Here is a 27235-nt window from a genome sequence, read left to right as displayed (position 1 = left end):
CTGCCTTTTCCCATAGCCCTTGTGGCTCCTCAGCCCTGTCAGCTCCTGCCTGTGCTTTTGAACACACCTCCCTGCAAGGAGCCCTTGGCAAAGCTTCTCACTATAGGGCACCAATGCACTTCCCACACGATTGATTCAGCTCAAAACACCCTGAGTCTGTATCTGTCAAGAGGGTAGGGCAGAGACCTCTCATCTGTCCTTTTACAGAGGCTGCTGGCACATCTGGGAAAGGTAAAGCCATAGGAAGCCTAAGAAAACCATCTGCCAAGACAAGAAGGAGAATTCAGTTATCCCCAGTGTGACCAAGAATAAAGCATATGAGCTGCTTAGCATGGAAAGTTTAACAACCTCTTGGCTCTGGAAGTCCAACCTAAAGTTGGGATAGTTTGCAAGATGGATTAATTGAACAGCTCTAGCTTTATCAGAGCTTTACAGCAGGTCTCACACCTGGCTGGGTCACCATTTGTGAAGAGTAAGTAAATTCCCAACCAGAAGCAGCACTTGCTCACAACACCTTTCCTGCCTTGCTTTGCAAGGTGGATCTCGGGGAGCCACTCACAGGACCTGGGTGATATTCTCAGAAACAAGACCTCAGGGGAGAAATGGAAAATTAATTATGAGAGAATCCATTTTCCAGGACTGTCCCTATTTCAGCCCACCTTGCACAAGAGCACAACGCTGACACTGAGCAGGGAAAAGCAGGTCTTGGTCTCACTGCCACCCATGTGTGAATCAAAGACTACTGAGCGATTTTCCCTTTTTTTAAAACCATGCCTCATCTTGGAGTGGCTGAAGGGGGTGTCACAGCCAGTAGTAAGAGTAGGGCATGGGTGATCAAGCCTCAATTCTGCCCTTAAAGTCATAAACAAACTTTCCAGTGCTCCTGTGCCACAGCAATAATAATTCCTGTTTAAAGCCCATCACAGGGCTGGCCCACATCCCCTCAGCCTTGCTCCCTCCCAGAAATGAGGGCAGATCTTTTATTTTTTTCTGGCTAGGCACATATTTGCTGTACATCATACTGGATAGCAGAAAAGGATGAAAAGATGCACACAGGCAGGGCTCTCCGAACCCTCACCAAATTTCTCCTGCCCTTAGCATAAAGATGCTAAGTGATCATTTACCAGCTTCAGTAAATTCTGCCTTTAAAAAAATCAGCATTTCCCTCCAACCTGTTCCCTGGTGAAGCAATTCTCAGGTGTTGCGTTCAATGGGACACAACCCTCCAGAGCTCCCCTCTAAGGAATGGTCTGCATGGAGGGGTTTGGTCAGCCCATCTCCACTATCAACAAACCCACAGCAAACTCCACTCACTCACAGCCTTGCACTGCCCTGCCCCACCATTTCCAAGACCATCACACTGGAGAATAAAACCAAGACTTTTTCCTCACAGCAACAAGCACAGGCTGACAGGGTTCCTGCAGCAGAAACTCCAGAAGCTCCACACCATGCACAGAGCAACAGCAGCCAAACTGCTGAGCCTGACTGAGGCAAACACATCGAATCTTCTGCTGCCAGTAACTCACTCAAGGCTGCAAGAGCTACTCAAGTAAGAATTAAACACCAGTACTTACATGGCTGCAAACTCCATCCTAATGTGTGTGGTGGCCAAGGCTGAACCACAGAGAGGCTGCTGTGAGAGGTGTTGGTGCAGCACATCCTTCCTCCCTCTTCAGGTGTTCCAACAGCAAGAAGAAAAGCAGTAACATGGAAGATCAGCTTTGAATCAAGTCCTCCTTCCATTATGCTGGGTCCCAGGTTTGCAGCCTGCACGCTCCCTTTGGTGAGCAGTCTGTTTCCTGGCAGAGCACCAGCACTATCACACAGTGTTTATGGCCACAAACAGGCTGCAAGGACCAACTTTACAGCCGGCACTCAGCCCTGCTGCTGCTTTTTGTTCTTTGGTAAGAAAGGTTTGTCCAACCTCCTCCCTCCTACCTAACAAGGGGCACCTGCAGCTCATGGAGAACAGCTGGAAGAGGTTGGGCCCAAACTGAGGAAAAGGGGAGGGAGGGAAGCAGAGCAGCTTTGCTAAGGGACCTCCTTCCCTCCCAAAGCACAAAGGCTCCCAACCAGCAAATGGCACCTTCTCTGTCCAGCCACTCTCTCCTTGGCTCCAGGAGCAGTCACAGTCCAAGGGGTTTTGTGCTGCCTGTGTAACAATCACTGCCAAGGGTGTTTTCAACTAAAGGACCAATAATCATAGAAAAGAAAAATAAAAATTTAAAAAATCAACTCCAGTAGAAAAATAATTTAATAAAGGGATAAGTTTCAAGAAAATATCTGTATAGTAACAACATTTTAAGTAAAATGTCCACAAAAATATACATGTCTAATGTGATTATACATTAATTTTTCCAACAGGTCCTGTTTTACACTTGGTTCAGTCCATGTAGGTTTTCATCTAGGAAAAGCCTTCACTGCTATCAGCCTTCCTGGGACAGATCACTTTGCACAACAGAATCATATGAGAAATGTTTTCTAACTCATTTTAGGCTCATACAAATAAAACTTTGGAGGTGGTAACAGTCCAGAACAGATCAGGTTATACCATATTATTAAAAAAAAGTGAATACAAACAAGGAAAGCAAAAGTCAGCTGCCCAAGGGACACTGTCAGGCAGAAACATCAGCCCTACAATACACACCACACAACACTGACACAGCTGGAAAAGGAGGAGCACGAAGAGAAGGGCAGGAGGGAGGGGGAAAATCCCAGGAGAACAATTCCCAGGAATTGTGGAACTGCTAAACAAGGGGGCTATAGAGAGGCCAGGGAAAAGCACATGTGACCAACATATGTCTAAAAAACAGACAATTTTCTAACATAGAAGATAAGTTAACTACAGGAAGATGGAAAGGAATCAGTGGAGATAGTTTATTTCTTATTTTTCCAAATGGCTACTGAGCTGTAGAAAGAACAGGTCTGTACCAAAAAGCCCTCACCAATAGTCCTAATTCAGTCAAACCAGAGAGAAAAATCTGGTTACAGAGAGATGCAAGAGTGCAGCAGAAAGTAAAGAAAATGTGTTCCACCAGCAGAGGACAGGAACGCAACACTGAAGGGGAGATGCCAAACAAGAGACATCAATTTTGTCAATGGGAGAGGTACAATGCCACAAAAAAACAAACCAAAGAGAACAAAACAAAAAACCCCATCCCATAGAAAGAAAATGGAAAATGGCTAAAGAAATAAAAGGACACACACTTTCCAAAAGATTTTTTTGTTTTATAATCAAATTTCTTTTACATAGACAACTGAAACACACCAATATTTTGTGCGAAAAATATTTTTAAATAAACTTTGCTTGTTCTAGATTTTTGTACATTCTGATATACATATGTAACAAGGTTTATGGCACTGTAACCAGGATCAAAATCATATAAAGGAACAAAATAACTGCTATCATTTATCCTTCCTGAACCAAGCTGGCTGCTGTTGCACTATTAGACTTTAAAAATTATTATCTTATTATTAGTGGGCAGCCAACTCTTAATTGGTTTGCACACTCAAAACAAACCCCAAATTATTATTGCACAAGAAGCCAGTGAAGGCATATGGCATAGAATGATCGAAGTCCCTTACTGTTAAAACCTTACACCCCAAAATAGAAAAATAGAACTGGAACATGAAACACGCCAAATAAACTTTGTTTTCTTCTTTAGTTTGAGTCAGGAGTGTGAAAAGTACCTTGCAGACTTTTAAGCTGCTCTGATTTCCTTTGCATTGGTGAGCATTTTGCTAGGTTATCTTTAGCAAAGCCTCTGCAGAACGAAGGCTCTTCTGTTTCAGGGAGGTTTTTTTTCTGCTTTGTTTTGGCTATTTGTGTTATGTCTTCAACTTAGGTTTCTTCAGTCTATGAACCTGCACAGACTACTTAGCCATAAACTCTACAAGTAGCCAGAGAGGAGGGAAAACTAAAAATTAAAAGAAAAAAAGCCCAACATATCTTCTTCTTGTTTTTGTTGTTTTCATTTTAAAAAGTACTCCTTTTGCTCTGAAGCCTCCCTGCTCTGCCGGTGTCTGAGAAGGAAATCACAACAGCATCCCAAACCCAGCAAAGTTCTTGGATCTTTTAAAAACCTTTCCTTACAAAAAAAGGTTTTTATTCACAAAAGATTTGCCACAAAACTCCCCTTTGAAAGCTAAAAAGAAAACCCCCCAACCCACCCATCACTGCCCCAAATCAGGTGAAGAACAGGTTCGGCCCCCTCGCACAGCTCGGCCGTCACACGACAGTCTCGACGCCGATCAGCTTTGGTGTGAGGATTCGCGGGGTGACTCCATTGTTCAGGTCTTCCTCGAACTCCAGTAACTGCCCCATGAAGTTAAGGTTGGGGGAAATGATTGGTCGTTTGCCTTTGACAAATTTATAGGCATCTGTCATGGTCATGCGTGTGTGCTTCATTAAGTACGCGATAACGATGGTGGCGGATCGGGAGACACCGGCCTGGCAGTGGATGAGGAGACCTTTTCCACACTGATGAGCTTCCTCTGCAAACGAGACAGACAGAAGAAAGTAAGATTTTTGCCAGTTTTCAAATTAGAACAAGCTCAGTGCAATTAAGAGTAACTTCATGTGAAAAGTCCCTTGATTTGATTACAAGCACAGCGGTGTCTCTTCCCCTTCTCCTCCAGCACATCTTCCCCCAAGATTTCACAGCTACCGAATGTGAAACCCCCAGTCCAGTCTGACACTGAAAATACATCCACTCTCTACTCTGTATTAGTGGAACCATGCATTGAGAGATGCTGCTTCACTGCCAGGGAGCATTTTGTGACGAGGGCAAAGGAATCTCAGGCTCCATTTCCACCTCAGCTGCAAAGCCACCGCGATATGTCAGCACCTCAACCTCCCTGTTTTTCAAAGCAGGGAATCACTTTTCTAAAAACCAGGTATCTTCAGATCCAATTCATAACAATACATCTGTTTCAAAGCCCTGTCCTCTGAAGCTTTGCAAGGCTACTCTTCAAATGAGCTTCAGTGGGGCTCTCTGCTGTGGTGGCTCTGCACAAGGAGGAGCTGGATACGCACACACACCCGCTCCACCAAGATTCATCCCTTAGAGAGAGGCACCCTGGGCAGCATCTAGCAGGGACAGAGTCCTTCTTACCACATCCCAACAGGACACGAGAGAGGAGAGTCACTGCCCTACCATCCTCATCTGTCACAGCTTGCTTTTCAAACAGAGCTTTCAGGAAGTGACATTTCAAACTACTTCTTTTGTTTCATTCCACAGGAGGAATGTGAATTTAGTTTGCAGGTTTTGGCATGAATCCAACCCCACCAAGAGCACAGTTCAACCCACTCCACATGTTCAACCTATACTGTGAAAGCATAAACGAAGCCAACTTCCCTCTAGACATTTTTGCTAGTTAGTATTTCAGAAAGCTGAAACTCTCTAACGCATTTTGACACACATTCCCAGAGAGTTTCTGATGATTTCACTTCCTATGGCTTTAGTCTCAGCTAAACCTGGTGTTGGTTGTGGTTTTTTGAAGACATATTTAAAGAAACATAGGCCAACAATCTGCTGTTTAAACACTTCCAAATCTTCTCAAATGCAATTTAAAGTTTACCCTGAGGAAGGGAAAGCTTAGACCAGTTACTTCCCCAGCTGGTTAATGTGATACGGAAGAAAAACTCTCAATGGAGAAATATTTGTTTATTAAAAACAAAGTCAGACCCTCAAGCTGTAATTATTAAAAAGGAAAGTAAAATGGGTTTTGAAATGGTTTCTAAACCTTTCCAGAGCAAAGCTGCTTTCTCTGCTCTTGGTAAGGTCACAAGCCAAACACTATCTTCCAGTGGTTTTGAGAACTCTAATCCTGAACTTCATGGGGATGAGGAGAGCAGAACTCTCTCTCTTCTACCTCAGAAGGACCTCAACAGAGCTTCAGTCTCTTTACCTAAGCTCAGCCTATTGCATCTCCCCATCCTGTTGTACTCAAAGTTTAAGGTTTTACTGGACTTTTTGACACAGCTGTTTTCCCAGAGGATCAAAGCAAGGCTCCCTTTTCCCTGCCCTTCACCCAAACAAGCGTTCACCTTCCCAGGCACACAGTAACCAGCAGCTTGGGGAGCTGACAGCACTACTGGTACCACTGGGGCTGGGTTAGGAACAAAGGGAAAATGTGAGTTAGAGATCCCTCTGGTCCTTCACACTGCAGAAGACAAGCCCAAAGGCTCAGAGTGGTAAAACTCCCCTGAACTGCAGCACAAGCAATGATTTCTCTATTCACTTCACTAAAGCAGTGTGGCTATGGAGCACAGGCATCAGCACACCATGACCCTGCCAAGACACAGCCAGGCAAGGCTGAGGAGCCTCTGTTTCTGAGCTGCCAGCCCTGCCCAGCATGCAGCAGGGGCAGATGGCTCACAACAACAGCCCTGCCCTGGCACCCAGTCCCACAGCTGCGGCCAAATCCTTGCCGAGCCTGAGCGCACCTGAGTGCAGAGCCAGCACCAAGGAGGGCAGGGAGGGACACGGCTCTGCACCCACTCCAGGACAGGGGCAGTTCTGTGCTGTGGTGCAGCACACAGGCATGCTTCTTCCTTTGTCCAGCACTCCTCCATCAAGCCTGAAGTACTGCTAAAGGAATTAGATCAGTCTCAGCAAAAGAACATAGAATTTAATGTCAGTGGTTCCCCGGAACATTCCAGCAAACCTCTCAGGACACCTACGTGTGCTAGGGAAGCACCTTTACTATGCCACAAAAGCAGTGTCTACAAAGACATCTAGTGGGGCAAGGAAAGGTCCTCAAAAGCTTTCAGTACCACATGCTGAAGTCCTCTCTGACCAGCCCTGCTTGAAGTGGCTTGAGCCTAGCTGAGCATGGTCCTGGCCTCAACTTGGCTGAGGGCTGTGCTGCGCTGATTGTAATGAGGTCCAGAACAACGCTGCTGGGTCACTTCAACAATCTCCACAAGCTCTGTGGTGAACTCTCTCACACAGCCTACAGGGTTTAGAGGCTTATTAATGCAAGTTTTCATCACCATCCACTCAATCACACACACCCTCTGAAGCTACAAATCTAATGGTGGAACAAGCCAAGTGTGAAAGTTTGCTAACTTAATGAGAAAACTGACAAAGATTGAGACACCATTAAGAATAGTCACTATGAAAAACTGGCTGGAAGCCACTGTGTGGAAACTAGGAATGCAAAGGAATCAACAAGAGGGGATGACGAAAATCTCAATTTTTGGGGTTTCCTGAATTTAGAAGCGTGGAGGTAGGTGTTACTATCACTGGATAGAAATTGTAACCTCGGGCTACTTAACCGGATGTGCCAGAGATGAGAAAGGACAGAAATATGAAGTGCTCAGCATTTCTGACAACCCAAACTAAAGGAAACATGGCCTTAACCAGCCTTCCAAGTGGTTGGCAAAGCATAAAGCTCACTCTAAACTGCAGTAATGGGTAAAAATAAGAACAACAAAAACAAAAACAGGAGTATTTCCAGGCAAGGGTAATTACCAATGAACTCAAAAGCCTCTTCAAAATACTGCCTGAGATTCTGCTTGTTGCTGTCGGTGGCGGGGAGCCGCTTGTAGTTGAACATGCCTTTCTCGTAATGGTACAGGGGCAGGTGGGTGGTCACGTTGATGACGTAGCCGATGTTCATCCTCTGCATCTTCTCCAAGTCCTGAGCGTCGTGCTCGTTTCCGAGGAAGAGGAAGGGCAGGATGGGGGTGAGCTCAGCGTTCTCGATGTCTGGCGTGGTGGGGATGGACTGAGGTAGCACGGGGGGCACAGCGGAGGCGCCGCCCCCTCCTCCCCCCTCGGGGCACTCCTGCAGCTGGAGGGAGTTGTCGCAGAGGTTCTCGTGGTTCTGCTTGAAACCGCTGAGTCCTCCTGGGAAGAGAGACCAAGCAGACACCTTGGTTAGGCACCCCACGATCTCTACAGAGCACACAGTGGGGCCACGAGGGCTGGAGCTGGCTCTGCTGTCCCCACCACCACTGTAACAGTGTCACTGGGCTGTCAACAGCGAGGGTGGCCTGAATCAGCAGCAGGCATTGTCCTCCCTGTGCGCGGAGGACGGTGCCAAGGAACGGGCTCGCACACAAACGCGCCTCTGTGCAACATCAGCCTGCTGGGCTGCCTCACCTACCGGCCTGTGCCACAAGGAAGGGGTCTTTCCAAGCAAGAAAACAGCACCAAAACTAGGGGCCAAGGGGCTATCAGCACACTAGAGCAGAGCAGCAAGCAGCTGGGATAGTCTTAGCTTTAAGTCTTAGCTTAGTCTCACCTGCCCTTTAGCAGCCCTGCAGGGGGACCCCCTCCCAAGAGCTCTGAGGATGGGAGCAGCTCACCCCGGCATCCCTCCAGGGAACAGCATGTACCTGTCTGTGCACCCAAACAAAAGAAAACCACTCCTTGTAACCTAACAGCAACTGAGGTGCTTGCTTAACATGTGGCGAACAGCTCTCCTTTTGCTGCTCCGGCCACCTGAAAATACCGAGCAAGAGTTATTTTTAGGACATTAAAATGGATTGGGAGATGGATCTGAGGGGGGAGGGAGAATTCACTTTATCAGTGAAGGAAACTCGTGCCTTCCCTGCTCTATTGCTGGCTTTTTCAAGCACCATTTCCCTTCCCCTCCATTATTTTTTTTTGAGGAGGGTGGCTTGGCAGAGCTGGAGCGAGCAAAGTGGACCTTCCTTCTACACCTCATTCTGCACTGACATCAGCGGCAGGCTCCCCACCTGCCCAGTTTCCATGGCGATCCCACACAGCACACAATGACATCAGCTGGCATGACATCAGCTCTTTGAGTGCAAACAATGCAAGAACCACTACTTTGTGCGAGGCCTTTGGTAGGAGGCGTTCCTGGGAGCCGCTGATGTAATGCTAACAGGTGGCTCCACCGAAAGGAAAAGGCGGAAAGAGGAGAAATGCGGGGATGCATTCCCCACCTCAGGCACGTTGCTGTTGTACTGGGATACTTGGGGTTGTGCTCGGCATCCAGACAAGCCAAGTGCTCAGGCTCAATTGCACTTTGTTAACTGCAAGTCAAAAAAAAACCCAGGAGCGGGGAGAGCGACTCTGAAGTTACTAGAAAGAGCCACACTGGCCAAAATAGATGTGGAATGTCACCCTCCCAATAACGATATTTAAAAAGAAAAATAAAAAAAAAATAAAAGAGAGACTACTTGTCTTTTCCATGCTCTTTCACAGTGATCCAGTGAAGGTTTTTAAGTAAGGCACAACATGTTGCCACTCGGGCTCTGGAGCAGACACAGCAAAGGGTTTCACTGCCTGATGCTGAGTGCTGCAATCCAAGTGTCCCTGACACGCCTGCCCTTGGGCTGGGACCCACCCAGGCCCCTTTTGGTGCCCTGTGCTGTATCCCAAGGGCACAAGGCACCCAGACTAGGTTACAACCATCTGAGCCCTCTAATGCAAGTGCCCTTTTTCACACCCAAACTCACGTCCTTCACACGCTGCTAGTAACGTAACTTCTCAGAAGTCCCTGAAATGCCTACAAAATGCAGAATATTTCCCCTGCCTGAAAAATGTGCTCGTCTTCAGATATTTCTGCTCTTTACAGGGATCTTCTTTCAGGATAGAAAGAAGAGCAAGGACAAAAATCTGAGCCCAACTGCACCACCTGGCCTCAGCAGGGCCTGAAAAGTCTTCTCAGTCCACTCAAGAAAACAAACAAGGTGACGGTTCCCAAGTTATCTGAAGTCTCATCTAAACCAACAGGCCCAGCCTACAGTCTAAGCTAAAAGCTAAACCCTAACCCACATTCCCATCTTTCTGAACAGGCAGGCAATCCATTCAGATGGAATACTGCTGTTTAAACAATAGCCACAGCATGCTCAGATTCCCAAGAAAAGAGCTGTTTTAGTGACCCTGGAGTTTCCACCTCTCCTGCTGACTTTTGGAATAAGCAGCCCCAGGTGGAGGTAGGACCCCACTGGTTCACCACTCAGGTAGGGACACGCTGATGGTGTGGCAGACACCATCCTGCTTCACCAGCTGCCTTGTGAGACACAGCAGAATATCGGGACAAAGCATGGGAAGGGATCCCAAACACAACATGCGGAAGATGCCCAAACAAGTGGAGTAGCCAGACATACAACACCTTCATCCATAATTATTTTACAGATATTTCCCAGTGTCACCATTCCTAAAGTCAGTTCACATGCTCCATTCTCCTTGTTCACCTCCTCATGTGAGAGTTAAAAAGTCAGTTCAAGCAATATTTAAAGCAACTCTCAGAGCAATTGTTCCTGAAAGAACACATTACTGGGGAGAGGATTACTAACCTGAAGTGGCTCAGACACATCAGCAAGGGAGGAATGGACAAGAACACTGGTACCCAGAAAAGATAGAGCAAGATGCAGTCATGGAGGGAAGCTGAACCCTAATCCAACAGCAGGAGCTTGGCTCGGATCTGTGCTGCCATGTGAGTCATGCAGGTCCCAAAACAGGACTCAGACACCTCCTGAGTGCTGTTCCACTCTCAACACACACAATCCTTGCATAAACTGATTCATGAGGCACTAGGGTAATTTAAGTAGAGCTCATGCATGCCTAATGGTCAGGCTTTGCTTAAGTTTGAGACTACCTCCCAAAACAGGTCCAAGCAAAGTCAATAACGATCAGACAGAGAGGGACAGATTTTCCACATGAAGGTAAATACAAAGTATTCAGGTGCATCTGCATTCCCTTGTCAAGCAGCTGCTATTTCAGCATTTAAAAATCTTCACGCAGGAAGGGTAGAAGAGGTGGGAGAGAAGAGGCTGTACCCAGAGTGGAGACCAACATAAAATTCTTGCAAGCCTGGTCTAAGAGTTGATTTATTAAACTCAGTAAGGTGCAAGACATCACTGCTACTGATCACAACTCCAGATCACAAGGAAGCTCAAGGCATGGATGCAGAGACTCCACTTGGGGTTGTAACTAAAGCTGTTTTCTGGTTGACCCTGCCCAAGCCTTCCCAAACCTGGGGAACGAAGGAAGCATTACAGAAGGCAGTAACAGCACCTGTGGCCAAGAAGCACAAGTTAGTAGAAGCCTCTCACTAGCACAGAAGCTGTACTTTAAAAGCAGCTTTTCAGATGCTGTTTGCAATATGGGAAAAGCCTTCATCAGATAGACACAACCTAAGTAGAGAGGCAATATAATACATGCACCAAGAAAGTCCATGGGAACACATGGCAGGGCTATTGGAAACACTCAGGAGTGTAGCGACCTGCAGTGACAAACCAAAATGCCAGCAGGCAGATGAGCCATCGATGGATGTGCACTTCAACAGACTGTCCTGCCTGCAGCCCATCTCTCCAGGCTTTAAACACTCCACAGAGCTTGTAATGACCAAAGCACGGGGAAGTATGCCCAGCCAGTGTGATGCAGCCTGTGCATGGGCACAGAGAACATCCCAAGTGCTTTTGCTCTGTTCCAGAACGGCTGCTGGGCAGGTATTCAGAGGGCTGAACCTACCCAAAACCAGAGATGGACATACAGGGATGCTCAGCACTCTGGGGAACCCGAGGTATTTCTTCCATGAGGAATCAATCAATGAAGCAGAGCCCTTGCTGGCAGATGGCCTTGTGTGATATCTAGCAGGATACAACAGAACACCAAGGACTCTTTGCTCACCACTGATGCAAGACTCAAGTTGCAGAACAATTTTTGCAATTGTAACTGCATGACATTTTCCAGCGTCCTGCCCTGCCAGAACAGTTAGCAAGTGACAACAGACTTTGGAGTGTCTGAAACCTCAAAACTTTTGGAAGTTTTAAGTCAGCACTGTACATGCTCCAGCTATTCCCACTCATTTGTTCAAGTTCTCTGCAGCCATCTGCCCACAAATATCTTACTTAATGCTCCTCAAGCTCTCCCACCAGGCAGCACCCCAGCAGCAGCTGCACACAGATTTCCCAGCTCAATGCCACCCAGGAGTCCGGGCTCACACCAGCACTGCAAGACCAGGTAAGCAGCTGGACAGCAGCCAAAGCAGCTCTGAACAATTGAAAAAAGACAAGCAGCATGGTGCTGGCATAAAAGTCATGTTTAACACAGTGTCTGTCATTTGCCATTAGGAGAGGGCAAATACGATGCAAAACAGGCAAAAAAGGTACGGCAGGAAGGAGGCAGCCAGCTTTTTATGACAGACTGTGGCCTTGCAATAGCATCATCTTTAAAGAAATCCAGAAAAACAAACCTTACCTGCACAGAAGTGGATTGGCTGGTTGGGGATTTGTTTAAGGGGATTTTTTTGTTTGTTTGTACCATTGCAGCTTTTTAGTTTAGGGTTTTTGTTGTTTGTTGTTCAAAGTACAAGGAGTACAGCAACACCTGATAGAGGAGTCCTGTGTCTCTCCTTTGGCATTTCCTTCAGCCACCATTGCTGCTTTCTGGCCGTGTGACTACACACAAACCAGGATTTAGGTTTACAATATGCTTTGGCACATTTGCAGTATGTTTCCTATCTGGAAACAGACTCTTGCCCCACAGTTAAGGGAGTAAATTACCTTGTTCCCTCTCCAGTGGGAGAACTTGGAGAGGCAGCTACAGTGAAACACCCTCCCCACAAAGCAACACCTTTGCATTACCTCATCAGTGTGGATATACTTTGTTCCGAGCGTGGCAGGTACTAGGTGTTCCCGCTCCCACTGCAAACAGGAACATACTTTTATACATGACAGACTGCAGATGTGGGAGCTACATTTAGACTAAGCACGTGGTCTTGGGAGACAACCAGACCTTTCATACGGCTTTCAAAGCTGTCCAGGCGGATTTCTGGATCTGCTCATCCTCGATTACAATACCACAAAGTCATCTCGGGGGGGGGAAAAAAAAAAAAAAAAAAAGAAGGAAAGCAATAAAGCAATGCACACACAAGCACAAGAAGAACAGAAATCCCAGGACACTGGGAAGTATCAGCAGAAGAGATGTTCAATCTGCAAAGTGCCCTCCTCTCGTGTCGCTGGGCTCTCGCGGGGTGTGCAGCAGAGAATCTGGCGATACCACAGCTCTGGCCACCACAAGTTTACTCGCTCAGGAATGAAGCCAAGCTCTAAAACCCACTCAGCATGTGCCCTGTCAGTAGCACCACAGCAAACCCTGCGGCAGTGTTTGAGTGAGTTTAGGGCTGAAATGTCACAGGGAGCATTTGGGGTGCAGGACAGAGACACTCAGACAATTGGTGCGTATCTGAATTTGAATTTGTGCAAGTACAGCCTGTTCCTTTAAACCTGTGACCTCATTTATTTACATTACTGCAGAAAAGCACTGCCAGAAGCAACAGCTGATGACAGTCTCATGTATTTTTCCACTAAGACAACAATTAAACTGCTCCTGTGTTATTAATGAACAGATGACTTTGTGTCAGGTTGATTCAAAGCACAGGGTGCCTCAAGGTTAAGCAAACGTGACTCCAGCATGTAAAAATAGAAGTTAAGTATTGTCCAGAAGCTTCCTCCACCCAATGCTCTTCTCCTTCCTCAGCCTGCTGGGCAGGAGGGCCCAGGTCTCACGGCCACTGCCCACCATGCTGCCACCAGTGTCTCGAGGTCCTGCTGCAGGCTGGCACGCTGGCACTGAGCCGCCACCACCGCAATGCCACCGTGCAGGCTGCTCCAGCACCACGGCCTGCCACCAAGGGAGATGCTGGTCAAAGCAGAATTCTGCCCTTACAGGCCCAATGCACTCCCAGGGTGTGGACAACCACCATCTCCTCATACCACCAACACTGAGCACCAAGGAAACTGAGGCTGAATCCAGGAGCTGAGGCCACCCTGCAGTAAACATGCAGCTGCCACACTTGCTCACAGATGTTGCTGGAGTGATTTCAGCCACAAAAAAGATGGTTCCTGGTGTGTCCTGGGGATTATGATCTGTTCATCCTGAGGCACTGAAAGAAGGGATGCTCAGATCTCCTGAGAAACACAAGACACACATTTTCCTTGCCCAAGCAGGGCTCTGCCTCCCAGACTTCTAGAGCAATGGGGCCAATCCAAGCAGATCCCTATAGGAGTGTTCCTGCTCTCCAAGCAGATGCCCTTCTCCTCACCACACCTCCAGCTGAGCACTGCTCAAGGCTTGCCCCCACTGCTGCAGCAGCCTTGATATGGCAGGAAATACTGTATTTGCCCACACAGCAGGAAGGACAACTCCCTTCCATCCACAGGGGTGGGGACCTACTGGACCACGCTCAGGCAGGTGACATTAGTGAACTCCTCACCTGCCTGTGGGATGTTCCCAGGAAACCCTGCCATGGGGCTTTCCCTGTCACCTGCACAGCATTCAGCACCAGCCCTGCTGCACAAGACTGACCCTTGAGCAAACATAAAAAAAGTAAAAGTAAACAGCACAACCAAAGAACAGCTTCCACCTCGATAAACTCAATCTAATCTAGTCTCTCCCTCAAACTGAGCTGCCAACAGCACTTCAAAAAAAAGGCAAAACTTCACATTCCAAAGAACTTGCAAGGTCAGTTTTTTTCCGTGTGGGAACTATCCCGAGAGGTCAGTTTGTACACAAATTCTGACTAGAGGAGTCACAAGCACACCCTTGACACAATGGTTTGAGGTCCCTTTAGAAGTCAAGAGTGTGACGCTGGATGAAGAGGAAAGGTTTCCCCTCAGCATCAAGGGACGTGCGCACACGTTCACACTTTATTTCTAATTTTATCTCACTATGGTTCACACCCCTTGCCACAGAACATCCTCTCCCACTGGCTTTTGAGGTCCTTGGCATCATTTCCTTTTATTTTTTTCCTCTGACACAAGGCACAGCAAAGCTGGCTCTCCTAAAGACACATGCTGGGGAGGCAAGCAAGAGGTTATCCAAAGCCCCTTTCCCTGCCAGGCTGTGCCAGAGTTGCTTCCTCTGCTAGCTCTGCCCAGCTCCATTCTCAGCTCCTCCCATCCCACCACCACCCATTTTCAACCTCACCATCACCCCCAGGAGCCTCCCACACCTCAACACATGACTTGCTTTTTTCCACCATCAGCTTTCATCCCTTTTCCTCTTCTCATGACTACTAGATCATCTAAGTTCATTCCAATTAGAAAGAAACAATCTTTTTTCCTTGACCTGTCACTAGAAAATCTTCCTTGGATTTCAGTTGAGTTATTTTCTTTTCTTTACACTTTTTTGTTTTATATTTAGAGTTTTTTGCAGACCCTGGACACCCATGCAAACCCACACATCCCATCCATATTGTCCCTTTACTTGTCAGTTTTTCCAAGAGATGCTACTAACCTTTGGACTACTCATCAGCTTGTCCAGAAGACATCCTGAATACTTTGGGACCATCTCTGTGCATTCAAGACAGTGGTTCCAGCTTGTAACTGGAAGTCTGCCCTGTGCTATGGGACTGCTGAGTCTGCTTATTTCAAAATAAAAACTCAAGTATTCACGGGAAAATAAGCCAGCATCCTTCAAAGCACTGTGCTATCCTTGGGGAATGGTCAGGAAGGTGAAAGAGTAGAAGGCCTCCTGTGAATTTTGGTACAAGGACTAAACTATACAAGAATGTAAATAGGAATAAGGGAAGAAACCCCACATCCCAAACACACCATGGTGACGACTCCACAGCCACCAAGGACTGGACTTACCCTCCCTGGAGGGCAAGCGTTTATAGAAGAAACTCAAAATTAGTCACATTACAACTTCTCATGGCTAAAGTATGTGTTCCCATGGGGATGCAGGCTAACATGAAGTCCAATTAAATAATCACTGGAAATGTCAGCATAAACCCTGAAGGAATACATACTTCTACTGTGAAATGCTCCCACTGGAAATCATATTAACAAAAAGGTCATCAAGAAATGCTAAAGCTATGTACAAAGGAGGCAGGGGAAGCGAGGGGGGAGGGAACAGAAACTATTTTAATGCAATAAAATACCACAAATGGTTTTATATTGACAAAGAGCTATGGGTCTGTTTTCCCAGACAGAGGTAGAGCTGAGCACATTTGCCTAGAACACCAAGTTACATTTGTTTTTTAATTTATTACCAGTTCCCTCCCTGGCCATCACCATCTGCATCTCTCAAGCCAGTGGCCTGGAAAGAGCCAGCACAGGAGCAGGATGCAGGCAGCTGTGGCTCAGCATGTCTGAGGAGGGAGAAGGGTCCCAGCACTGTGTCAGACATCCGTAATCCTGGATGCGTAGGAGTGGACCTTTCTGTTTAATCTGCGTGTTTTAGAGAACACTGACATTTTCATGCTTCAGCCATCCATTTCTTCTCTTTCCCCTTTTAAGGGCAACCTCTACAGGACAGCTTCTTTCTAAAGAGAGAGCAGGCTGCTTCGTTTCTCCTGAAGATAACACAGGCTCTTTTCTAGTCCAAACCACTGCTCCTCTACATCAGAAACACCAGCACCATGCACATTAATATGAAAGGAAAACGGGATGCTGATATACCATACCCCCATTTGGGAGTACCATCCATTCCTGATTAATTTAAACTCCTTTTAGACTGAAAAGCTGCTCCCCTCTCATCTAGAAATAACAATATCTGTCTCTGATTTGACATTTTTCAGCAAGGTATTCCAAAGGAAAAACAGAGAAAGCAAAGGATGCTGTTTTGACATATCCCTGTGCCACACAGTCCAAAATAAAAGCAGCAGACTACTGGAACTAGCATGGTGCATGCCAGCCCCCACTTGGAAAAAAGCTTCAGGGCCAGCTCTCCTGGCACATATATCCCAGTCTAAATGGTCAAGGAACCAAGGCTAGCCTGCAAAAACCCCAGAGGGAAAGAGAAAGTTGACCTAGATTGCATCCATATTCTCCAGAGTCAAGGCAAGAAGGAAGAGAGGGGGAAGAGAAAAAGACATATTTATAGAATCCAGAGCTAAACAGCAATAAAACAAGGAATATCTCCAGCCAGATGAAAATCAACCCTTGTGCCCAAATAAAATAACTCACTGTCTCCACGGGTGAGTTAACCCAGGAAATGCAAGAACTGTGTTATCACTCAACAGAGATGTTGCTCTGCCTTGCTGGACTAACACCTATGAATTTAAGATTAATTTAATTTTAAACAATCAGAGTGGTTTTGTACCTCAAATATGCCAGCAAATTTTAAGCAGCAGCAGAAGTCTTACTCTTAGTTCTCATTACCTGGACATAGTCCCATTACCTTAACAGAGAACAAGAAGAATTAAGAGCCCAGCACCAACATAGTGCAGGTCAATTGCTCCAACAATAGTTTTTGCTTTAAAACATTAGTGTTCAACTGCTTACCTAAGGCAGTAAGCTTAATATCACACTTTGCCATAAAGAACTGGAGACAACATATTCGACTGATACAACATAAGCTTGCAAGTTATCTTCTATTTTCCAAGTCTCTTTAAAGTATTGTAAAAAATATAAAATATATGATAATTCATGTGTGGACAAGGAGTAACATTTGTTCTTCTTTTTATTACCTTTAATTAGAAGCAGCTCTTCTCTGTTGCAGTGAATCAAGTGGGAATTTATCCAGGCATGCTGCAGACTTTTTAAAGCTAGGGCATAGTAAAAGAGTTGAAGCCAATGTGTTCACATCTCTATTATTATTCTCTTAATTTATTTTTTCCAACTTACTCCTTCAAAGCCCTGATCTTGGAAGCAGGGTGTTGCATTTCCACAAAGCAGTACTTAACCCTGGCAGGAGCGGCGGCTCCCAAGCCCTCCCACCCAGTAGGAGCGTTCTAGCAGCAGGCAAAGACAGATTTACAGTTCCCTCCTGGCCCCACCATCCCCAGACTCTCCACTGGGACAGCTCAATGGAGAAGCTCCCACTGCAGAAGTTGTTGCTGTAGCTGAGCCAGATAAGGGTGGCACTGTGTTGTCCCAGGGCGCCACAGGGACTGTGGATGAACCTGGGTCAAGCACGCTTCACACCAATGGCAGTAAGAGAGAAAAGCTCAGTGTTACAAAGGGTGCAAAGGACAGCAAAACAAACAAACAAACAAACAACAAGTCAGGTGAAAATAACTTCTCTATGCCTCATGGTGAGTGGGCTTAGTCAGAGCTCTCCTGGCCACAAGACTGCCCTGCTGTCTAGGCCCAGATTTATCCCTCTAGTCCAGTTCCAGTTCTAGTCCAGTTCCTCTTTGCACCACATGGTGGGCTGACTTGCTTCTCCATCTCTCCCCTTTTCCTTCCAGCCCCAAAATGCTGCTCCAGAACTAGGTCAGAGACCACCTCCTGGTAGGACACAGGCACCTGGGGAACCAGCATCTTTCTAAGCAGCAGAGAACACACCAAAAACAATATTCAGCTGCCGGATGCGAGACTGCCTTCACCATAGATATTAACTGAAGCGAAGAGTTTCCTGTACTAAAAAGTCACAAGGTGTTTAAACAAAATGAAACAACAAAACTTCCAAGCCTCACTACTGAACCACAGAGCATTCACCAACACGCTGTGCAGAGACCACGAGCACCCCTGGACTTTCCAGTTGCACAAACGTGCCCACAGCAGTCCCCATTCTGCCTCCTCACAGGGTGACTGGTGGCCAAACCCAAGGGCACTAGGGCACACTCCAGCTTTCCCACAGCCCCCAACATTCAGTGGATCCAGAGCAGGTGAATGGCCTGCCAGAGGAAAGTGAAGAAAATGCAGTGTTCAGGGCAGCACCTTGATCCAGTCTGCTCTCAAGGGGACTCCTTGCAGCCTTTACTTTTTCATGAGGCAGGGAAAGGTGGCATCCAGGATAGATACAACACTCTCCTTCAAGCCCCAGCTTACCAAACACCTTGGTGATAACAACAAATTAATTTTTACAGTATAGAGGTGTTTAAAAAACTGCTGAAGACTGGTTCAGGTGAGAATCAAAGCTTCAGAAAAACAACTGCTCACAGTAATTCAGGTCAGCCTTGTGATTTCTGTAGCCAGCACTCTCCCAGGCCCACCAGGGACTTCCCAACAAGGCCAAAGCACCACACACAATCTTATCTCACACACAGAGGGACAATGCATTAGGTTATCTTCAGATTACCATAATCGATTTCTTTAAACAGCATGACTTCTATAGCCCTGCAAGCTGATGCTGAGTATTTGAGAAGTGTTTCTCTCCTGGCTGGCTGGTGAAATTGCAAAGCAGAGAAATGCTGAAATGTGTGCATGCTGCTTAGATTTATGGCATTTCTTCACTTTTGAGTTGCTTGCATAAATAACAACCCCAACTATAATGGGGCTTTTCATAGAGTAAAGTCATAGCCTAAAGACAAAGGATGAGCCCCCACTTCAAACACATCATAAAGCCAAGGCCATCTCACCAAAAACATCTGTGCTCATAAGTGTAGCAAAAACTTCGGCTGCTGCTTTGGAAGGAAACCACCCACACGTAAGTCTAAAAAAAAATTTAAAAAATAGTCCATCTGTATCAGGTAAGATGCAGACACCACTCAAACCTCAAACACAGCTACCCTTCCACCCTGAGCCTCTCCAAAAGTTTGTATCCACCTCAAGAATAAAAAGTCAGAAGACAGACGAGCACACCGTCCTAGAAAGATTTCAGTAGCGGAATTTCTCACCTCTGGCAGGGCAAGGGTAAGGGCAGCACGTGAGGCATTCAGCTAATTATAACCCAACATCTACCTACCAGGAACATTGTAGGGAATGTTACCCCAGTTTACACAGAACTAGAACCAGATTTTTCTATACAAGCATCAGAGAGGTTTGCTTTTTAACTCTTAGCTCTTAATTCCAAGGGCATAAGAAACTGGGGAGGGGGGAATCTCCTTTCTATTCCTCCCTTTCTAAGGCAGTGTCATTGCTCTCTTCCCAAGGACAGTTAAAATGTGACAGGCACCATACAAGCCAGCACAGCAAACTCTCAGATGCCATAATCTGGGAGAAAATGCCACATTCACCATTACTGTTGAACAGTCAAAGTGCAGAGAGGTACCTCTCCTCTACAGAAGTATGCCCTCAAAACACGGTAAACACTGCGGTCTCCAGGCACACCATTGTCCCAATTTAGCTATATGCAAAATGTAATGACACACGCAACGAATTTTCTAGTGTGATGACCAAGAAGATTATTTATTCCAGTAGAAAGAAACTTCAAGCACCAGCAATCAGAGCCTGAACACTGAAGGTGAAATCCCAGCCCTGGTAGAGCCAGCAGAAGTTTTTCCCTGACTGATGGGGCCAGCTCGCCTCTGCAGCACAGAGGGAACACACTTTATTTTTAAATGTTAAGTAACTCATATGAAACGTCCAGTGTTTTTAAAACTACACATTTCCCTATTACAACCATGACCTAATACTTATTCAGTGGAGATCTCTGGTGGAAATAAGTGCCAGGCACATGTTTTGTTGGTCAGCTGGATTTGTTGACCATTACATCAAGTTTTACTTTCAAATACACTTGTGCAGTGTAATCCAATTAGGGTTTAAAGCAACACTGATGCTGTTGAATTACATAATTAATGACAGTAATAATTGATGTATTTGTACAGGCTATGGCTGGGTCAGGTATTTCAAAGACAGCTGATCACAGTATTTACATGAATATAGGAGAACATAAAGCTAGTAATTATTCCTTTTGTAAGCATCTCAGCCCCTCTGTAGTTGTTTCAACTTTGCTGATATGTGACTCTAGTGTGGTAAGAGATCTGAAACTATTCTTAGACCATGGCAGAAAGCATGAAGTGGTTTCTTGGCAGGTCCTACACTCCCCACTATAATGAGAGCAAGTCACTTCGTTTATTTCCCTGTCAGATGAGCAGAGAGAAGACTGAAAACCAGAGCATAAATAAGCTCCTCAGACTGTGAACAAGAACAGAGAAGGAACCAGGTTTTGTGGAGGAACCAGCTGGCTCCTCCCCATCTCCTTTGCAGAAGTCCAGCCATGAGCTCATAGCATATAGTGGGAATTAAAGAAAAAGCCAAATCATATTTTTCACCTTTGCTTTTGAATTCCATTGCTTTCTTGAAGTCAAACACAGAAGCCTTTACAAACTAAACACAGTACTTAAGCAGGTTCACAAGGCTCCCACTGCTGGGTCTTGAAGGAAGAGGAAGAACAGCAGGATGGAGACAATGCCACTAGACCCTGGTCAGGGAGACAAAGGCAACTCCTCTTGTGTTAAAAGTTGTCAAGATGTGCTGGCATAGATGCTTCAATTTTTCATTTTTGTTTCCTTTGTAGATTTAATTTAACTCGTGGGAAAAAAAGATGAACTTCAAGCCTAAATGTCTTAGTCAGGGAAAAAGAGTATTTTTCATCTGAATGCAAATTAATTTCCTACTTTCCATTTTTAGGTCCCAGTAGCAAATTCAAGCACACAAGCCCCCAAGACTCCATTTCTGCTATGAGCTGAGGTGTTCAGGGAAGGCAGAGATACCTCACTGTTGGGTTTGCAGGAGGCAAAGTGGCACAATCCTACCAAGGAGGGCCAGGGCTGCTGACCCAGCCAGAGTCACAGCACCATGCTCTCCCCATCCCCAAATTCAGCTTTGATGTTGGCCTCAAGCAGAAGGACACTGGGCTCATATTAAAAAAAGCATCCACAAAACGTGAGGCCTTTAGTTTTCAGCAAACATGGAATATCACGGTCATGGGGTGCTGGGGAAATATGACTTCTTATTCTGTTTATAAACAGACTGAGCAGCAGCTCCAGCTCTGACAGCTCAGGTTCCTACAGCCTGTGTAGCAGGACTGTGAAATACATTATTCTTATGGGTTTACTTTTTGTAAAAATAGAGGATTTATGCCTGTCTCGAGCGTTGCCGTGCCTTGTGGCAAAATAAATAAGCAAATCTTTCTTCTTAAGAGCTGAAATCAAAATTATGCGAATGTTACATTTATCACCAAAAAAACCACTAAAGGAAGCAGCAAGGAGAGGCATGGATGGAAAGGGAACAGAGGTCTTAAAATCCTCCATGCTACAGGGTACACGAAACCCTCTCTTGTCACAGCGCTAGTTTATATATTGGTCTGCTACATTAAAAATAAACCAGACCACCTCTTTATAACTCGCGCCTAATAAGGTGCAGCGTGCATACATTTATCTATAGCTCACAGAGGGTTTCTGCGCTGCTGTAAAAGCCGGGGGCTCCCCAAAGCAGCAGGGCTGTGGGGCTGGGCAGGGCTGTGAGCCAAGCCCGGGCTGTGGCCATGGGGCTGAGCCCCGAGGTGCCAGCGTGCCACGGGCCGGCCGCAGCACCAAACATGGAGAAGGTGGCACCGCACCGGGACAGGAACTTGGACAGCCCGGCTAGCAACCAGTGTTTGCAAACACAACACGGGATCAGATGGGCCGGCCGTAAATTAGGGCCGGCAGCGGAGAGCCACAGAAATCACCCCGAGTAACAAAGGCAGGCACGGAGGGCTCCCCGGCCACCCCCAGCTTCCTTTAGCCCAGGGATGGCGATGGCCAGCGCCGGGCCATGATGGAAAAAACGCTGTCTGTCAAGAGAAACTAAATAATCGGTGCTGCCAGCGCCACTCCCCCAGCTCGGAAACTCAGCCACAGCCTTCCCAAATGCTGCTTTATGCCATGCTCAACTCCGTCTGACCCCAGCTGGAGCCCCGCTCCAAACGGGAGGTGAGTTACGGTGATGGGGGAGCTGCTCCCCACTACAGGCTCCCCCAGGTGAGCTCTGCTCCAGCCCAGCTCACCACTACATTACCCAAAGAAACAAAGGGTTTGGGCTTTCTGTCTTCTGGCACACTTCCAGATCTGCTGACAGGCCAGTTTGGGGAGGGATTTCTGCTGAGCAGGGCTTTGAGGTAACATTGCTTAGTGTCTGAAAACCAAAACCGGCCCAAGGACTCCCCAGCACCTGGTTACAGCCAGAGCAGCACACAGAGCTGCTGGAAGAAGGGAAGGGGCTGCCACAACCTGCCCACGGTGCCCACAGCTCTGTGCTGCCCAATTGCTGGCCCACAGCTTCATCCCAGCCACCATCTCACTCCAGGTACTGAAAAAGCACCAGTGCGAGGTTCGGAGAAGCTGCACTGTGTTTTCAGAGGAACACAGGGAACACCTTCAGCACACCACCTTCCTAAAGGTAGGAAGGCTTGCAGACTGCAACACAAATCCAGCTGCAAAGGCTGTACAAGAAAGGATTCCCACCAGAAGGGCAGGACTCCAGGGGCAGCCTCGCTCTGCCAAGCGCCTCATCTCCCTCTTCCACAGATGGAGGGCATCACCATGACCCCAGAGACTCAATAAAAGCATACTGGGATCCTGTAGCAAGCACCAAAACATGACCAGCATGACCACACTCTTGCCAGGAGCGAGCACACGGTTCAGCAATTTCAAGCTTCCACAAGATACACACACAGAGAAATATCCCACATGACCCTTAGCTCTTACAAATCCATGAAACTCAGCTGAGGAAAAGGGATAAAGTACCAGCCCACTCCATTCTCCAGCCACACCGAGAAGGCTGGAAGAAGCAAGCTGCACAGAAAAATTAAGCGAATTAAATACATACAGTATGAGCTAAGCAGCAAATCCTTCCATAGTTTCCCACTGCCACAGCCAGCCTCTGCCAACCATGCCTCCGAATGGCATAAACACCCAGGGGAAAGGAAATTTAATCTAGAGGGCAGCATTGTTATAAATAGGATCTCGAGAATAAAGTGAAGAAAAGCAAGTGTCCTTGGATGATGCCTTAATTGGTGGGGCTCATCTCCACCAAAGAATTAAGGGATAAACCAAATTCCATATTAAAAAAAACAGGAGCCTTTACAGGAAAGCCATATACATACATAAGCACTCATGAACACTTTCAGATCACTTTTTAAACAAATTATCTCCTTCTGTCCACTATTCTGACCCCATATTACCAAAACAAGGCTTGATTGCCCCTCAAGTTTTGCTGACTGGTCCATGACACAATGCCTCAGACCAAGTCACCTCCCTCGCCTTTCCTCCCTCCTCCTCCTACTCTCCCACTGTCCATCTCCAGCACCTATGAGCCCAGTTTTACATGGACTAAAATAAGGTTGCTAAGTAAAGGTCAGTCTGACAAGCTAAAAGAGAAGTATCCCCTCCTGGACCTCGGCTCCTTGGGCTATAAATACTCAGAACAAGCACTGGGGGAAATTCTTTTGTCTGCACAGACAGACACCAGGAAGCACATTTCCTCCTCCTTCCACTTCTCATCCCTCCTGCTACTCAAGGACAACATTCAGAGAAAAGCAAGCACCTCCCTGCTACCAGCTCCATGATTTGTCCATGGAAGGCATTCACTTTGGCACTGGTGACTTGAGGCACACAGACCTTCCCAGAGGTAAACAGAGGCTTTCAAGGTCCAGCCATCAGTGAGGCTGACAGCAGAGAGCACACACTGCAAAGCAAACCAACACACTGTGTCTGGGCAACGAGGAGGATTACCTTTTAGGACCAGGGGCTCCTTGCCTTCTCGCTTGAGTGACTCTAGCACTATGTGGAGCGGCTGGGAAGGCATCACTCTGCTTGGCTCATTGGTATTCTCGTCATAAACTACGATTTCTTTGGAAAAGATTCTCTTGAAGGAGTCCTTGCCTTCCCGGCAGGAGATCAAGTCCAAGACGGTGATCTTGCCCTGCTGGAGCCTTCTCCGGCTGATCTTGTCAGAACAGTTAATGTGGACAGCCCCTTGAATGTGGCTCTTATTATACTCCATGAAGGGCCTGCAGTCAATGATGACAGGCCCTTGGTTCTGTTGGTGGCTCTTGCTGCATTTGGTCATCTTCTTGGCCAGGTCATTGGGGTAGATAATTTTGATGCTGGCGAGCTGCTTGGCGCTGCCCGAGACGGGGCTCCCCACTCCGCCCAGCGGGCTCAGGCTGCCGGCGTTCTCATTGCTGTTGACCATTTGGTTGGCAGGGCAGGCGGGGGAGGCTCCGGCGTGGGTGCTGCTGGTGCTCGCTTGAGTTTGGGCCTGAGTGTCCTTGTCGTACGTTGCCACAGTGCAGCAACTGGCACTGCTGCATCCACAACTCAGGGAGCGTGCAGAGCCGTTGGATGAGGGCATATACGTGAGATTAGCAGTCTTTAGGGACACGACAGCTGCGCCGAGCAGACTGGGGTGGCTCTCACCAGCACAAGAGGCAGATTCAAGGAAGCTAGAGTCTAAACACAGGTTGAGATCCTGAGGTCTCACTGGCCTCGAAAGTGCCACTACTACCCTGTCGTCTAAAGGAGATGGAGGCATGAGGAGGCTGAGCACTAGCAAGTTCAGAAGAACTCAAGATCACCCTGAAAAAGAAAAAGCAGAAGAGAAAGAAGAAAAAAGGTGATGAAAACAGAACATGAAATCACATAAACCTACAGATACAACAACTTATTTTGCCAACACCCATTATCCCCAACCTAACAACCCCTTCTGACAGCTACCAGCTCACAGTAGCTGCTAAAAAGCCTTTTCAGTGCTGAGAGAATACTTCAGCCATCTGCATGTGCGCCCGTGGCACGCAGAATCCACACGAGCAGCCTGGACTGTGCAGTGACACCCAGGAGGAGGCATTCAGCTACACGCAGATGGTGCTGAGCTATTCCGAAACCCCAGGCTGCAAGGCTTACCACTGATAACGACAGAGGCACGTTCCCTCGTCCTGCTGCTCACTGAAAAGGAAGCACCTACTGGGCTGAGTCTACTACAGGGAAGAACGTGTAAGAGCTGACTAGCTGAATGTGTCAGGGGTGATATGCAACTTTTCCAGCAGCTGGAATAAAATTAGCCTGTGAATAAATTTTCTGAGGCAGTTACAAACTTGAACACGTAAGGCTAAACAAAAAAATACCCAGAAGAAAACAGAAAAATTAGCTTCTGGAGTTCCTTACAAGCGTGCACCTTGCACTTCCCTCCCCCTGTCAGAGGTGAATCCGGTCCCACCTAAGCCCACAGCTCTAGTCTCGGAAGGCTGCTGTTCTCCAGCACACATTTCACTTTTCTACAAAGAGTGGTCCCCTCCGCCCCAGCCAAGGTCACTGCCTGCCCATTTGCCAAGACGCAGCACGCAGGATTTGAATCCCCTCGTTTCCACTCGGCACACAAGGAAGACGACAAGAGCAAAACACCCAGAGCCAGCCCTGAGAGCGCGTCCCCTTCACCAGCAACTTCGGCAGCAGCGGCAGCTCTCTCTGAAAAACCCATCCCAGCACCAACTTCACCAACTCCACCGAGCCCTCGGAGCGCGGCGAGCGCTCGCAGCTCCCGCTTGCCGCCCCAGCGGGCCGGCCGGGCGGGCGGCGGCACGGAGATGTGCACGGCGAGCAGGGGGCGGCCGGGGGGCACTGTCACTCTGTCACATTGTCACTGTCACCCCAGCAGCCGCCGCCGCGCGGAGCGGAGCGCGGGAAGGGAAAGTGCCGCGACCCGCCCGCCCGGGGCACGGCGGAGCTGCCGCGGCCGCCTCTCCCAGCCCGCTCTTTTCCCAACCCCGTTTTAGGATGAGGACAAGGATAACGGCGCCCTGAGCGCCTTCGCCTGACGCAGTTAAAAATTTTAAATAAACGTCCCCAGCGAGGGGAAACAACGAGAGAGCCCACGAAAAGCGGGAAGCTGAAGTTTTGCCCCCCGATCGCAGGGAGCCGGGGCTGCCGCCAACCGCGCGGCGGGCCGGGCCGGCGCTCCCGGGCGCGGGCTCCCGCTCCGCGCTGTGCCGTGTCCCGCGCGGCTCGGCTGGGCTCGGCCGGGCTGCCCCGCACTTACCGGCGCGTCGCGCCCCGGCGCGGTGCGCGGAGGTGGCGGCGGCCGCCGCGGGAGGTGCCGCTGGTGCCGGTGCGTGTCGCGCCCGCTGCCCCGCGCGCCGCCCGCCCCGCGCGCCGCCCGCACCATCCTCGTTACTTTCTCTTTTGCTACCGCGTAAATGTACGGCCCGGCGGGGGCGGGGCCCGCGCCGACGGGCGGCCGCGCCGGCCAATCGGAGAGCGGGGGGCGGCCGGGAGGGCGGGGCGGTGACGTCACCGGCAGCCAATGGGGAGGGCGCGGCGCCGGCCCCGCGCCCCGAGGCAGCCGGTGCTCCTCGCGGACGGGCGGGGGCGGCCCGCGCGCGCGGCCCCGCGGCAGCGCCCCCCGCAGGACGGGGAGCGTGTCCCGGGAGCGTGTCCCGGGAGAGACCCCCGGAGCGAACCCCGTCCGGCCGTGTCCGCGGCGGCACCAGCTACGGGGGCAGGAGAGCATCAGCCCCGCTCGGGGCAGTGCTGCCCGTCCGCCCCAGCCCCGCCGTCAGCGGCTCGGCAGTGAACGAGCGGCGCCGAGCCGAGGGGATGCTGCTGAGGTGCTTTTCCAAGCGGTTCTTCCCTGTCACAAACGAGCCCGCACGAGGTG

General features: G+C 48.3%; 1 protein-coding gene across 2 annotated transcripts; it reads right to left on the bottom strand.

Annotated features, from left to right (window-relative positions):
• Positions 1-2236: 2236 nt before the first annotated feature.
• Positions 2237-26747, bottom strand: DUSP10 (dual specificity phosphatase 10). 2 transcript variants are annotated; one of them, XM_033056356.2, is made up of 4 exons: positions 26618-26747; positions 24316-25161; positions 7479-7856; positions 2237-4494 (listed from the first exon to the last, which is right to left on the bottom strand). In XM_033056356.2, the coding sequence occupies exons 2-4, from the start codon at positions 25115-25117 to the stop codon at positions 4229-4231; spliced, it is 1446 nt and encodes a 481-aa protein (XP_032912247.1). In that variant the 5' UTR covers positions 25118-25161; positions 26618-26747; the 3' UTR covers positions 2237-4228. The 2 variants fall into 2 exon arrangements, with proteins under 2 accessions (XP_032912247.1, XP_032912246.1); XM_033056355.2 differs by lacking the exon at positions 26618-26747 and having other exon boundaries at positions 24316-25454.
• Positions 26748-27235: the final 488 nt, after the last annotated feature.

The sequence above is a fragment of the Catharus ustulatus genome, chromosome 3 (genome assembly GCF_009819885.2).
Source record: "Catharus ustulatus isolate bCatUst1 chromosome 3, bCatUst1.pri.v2, whole genome shotgun sequence".
Classification (NCBI taxonomy): domain Eukaryota; kingdom Metazoa; phylum Chordata; class Aves; order Passeriformes; family Turdidae; genus Catharus; species Catharus ustulatus.
The sequence above is the reverse complement of the archived record's forward strand: the minus strand, read 5'-3'. Positions and strand labels throughout refer to the sequence as shown.

Bases quoted from the DNA above. Each gene is read 5' to 3' on its own strand.
- DUSP10 (XM_033056356.2), bottom strand. From the start codon at position 25,117: ATGCCTCCATCTCCTTTAGACGACAGGGTAGTAGTGGCACTTTCGAGG. The intron at 7,857-24,315 runs GTAATCCTCCTC...CTCTCTTCCCAG, and splicing joins GGAGCCCCTGGTCCTAAAAG to GAGGACTCAGCGGTTTCAAG. The intron at 4,495-7,478 runs GTAATTACCCTT...TCTCGTTTGCAG, and splicing joins AGAGGCTTTTGAGTTCATTG to AGGAAGCTCATCAGTGTGGA.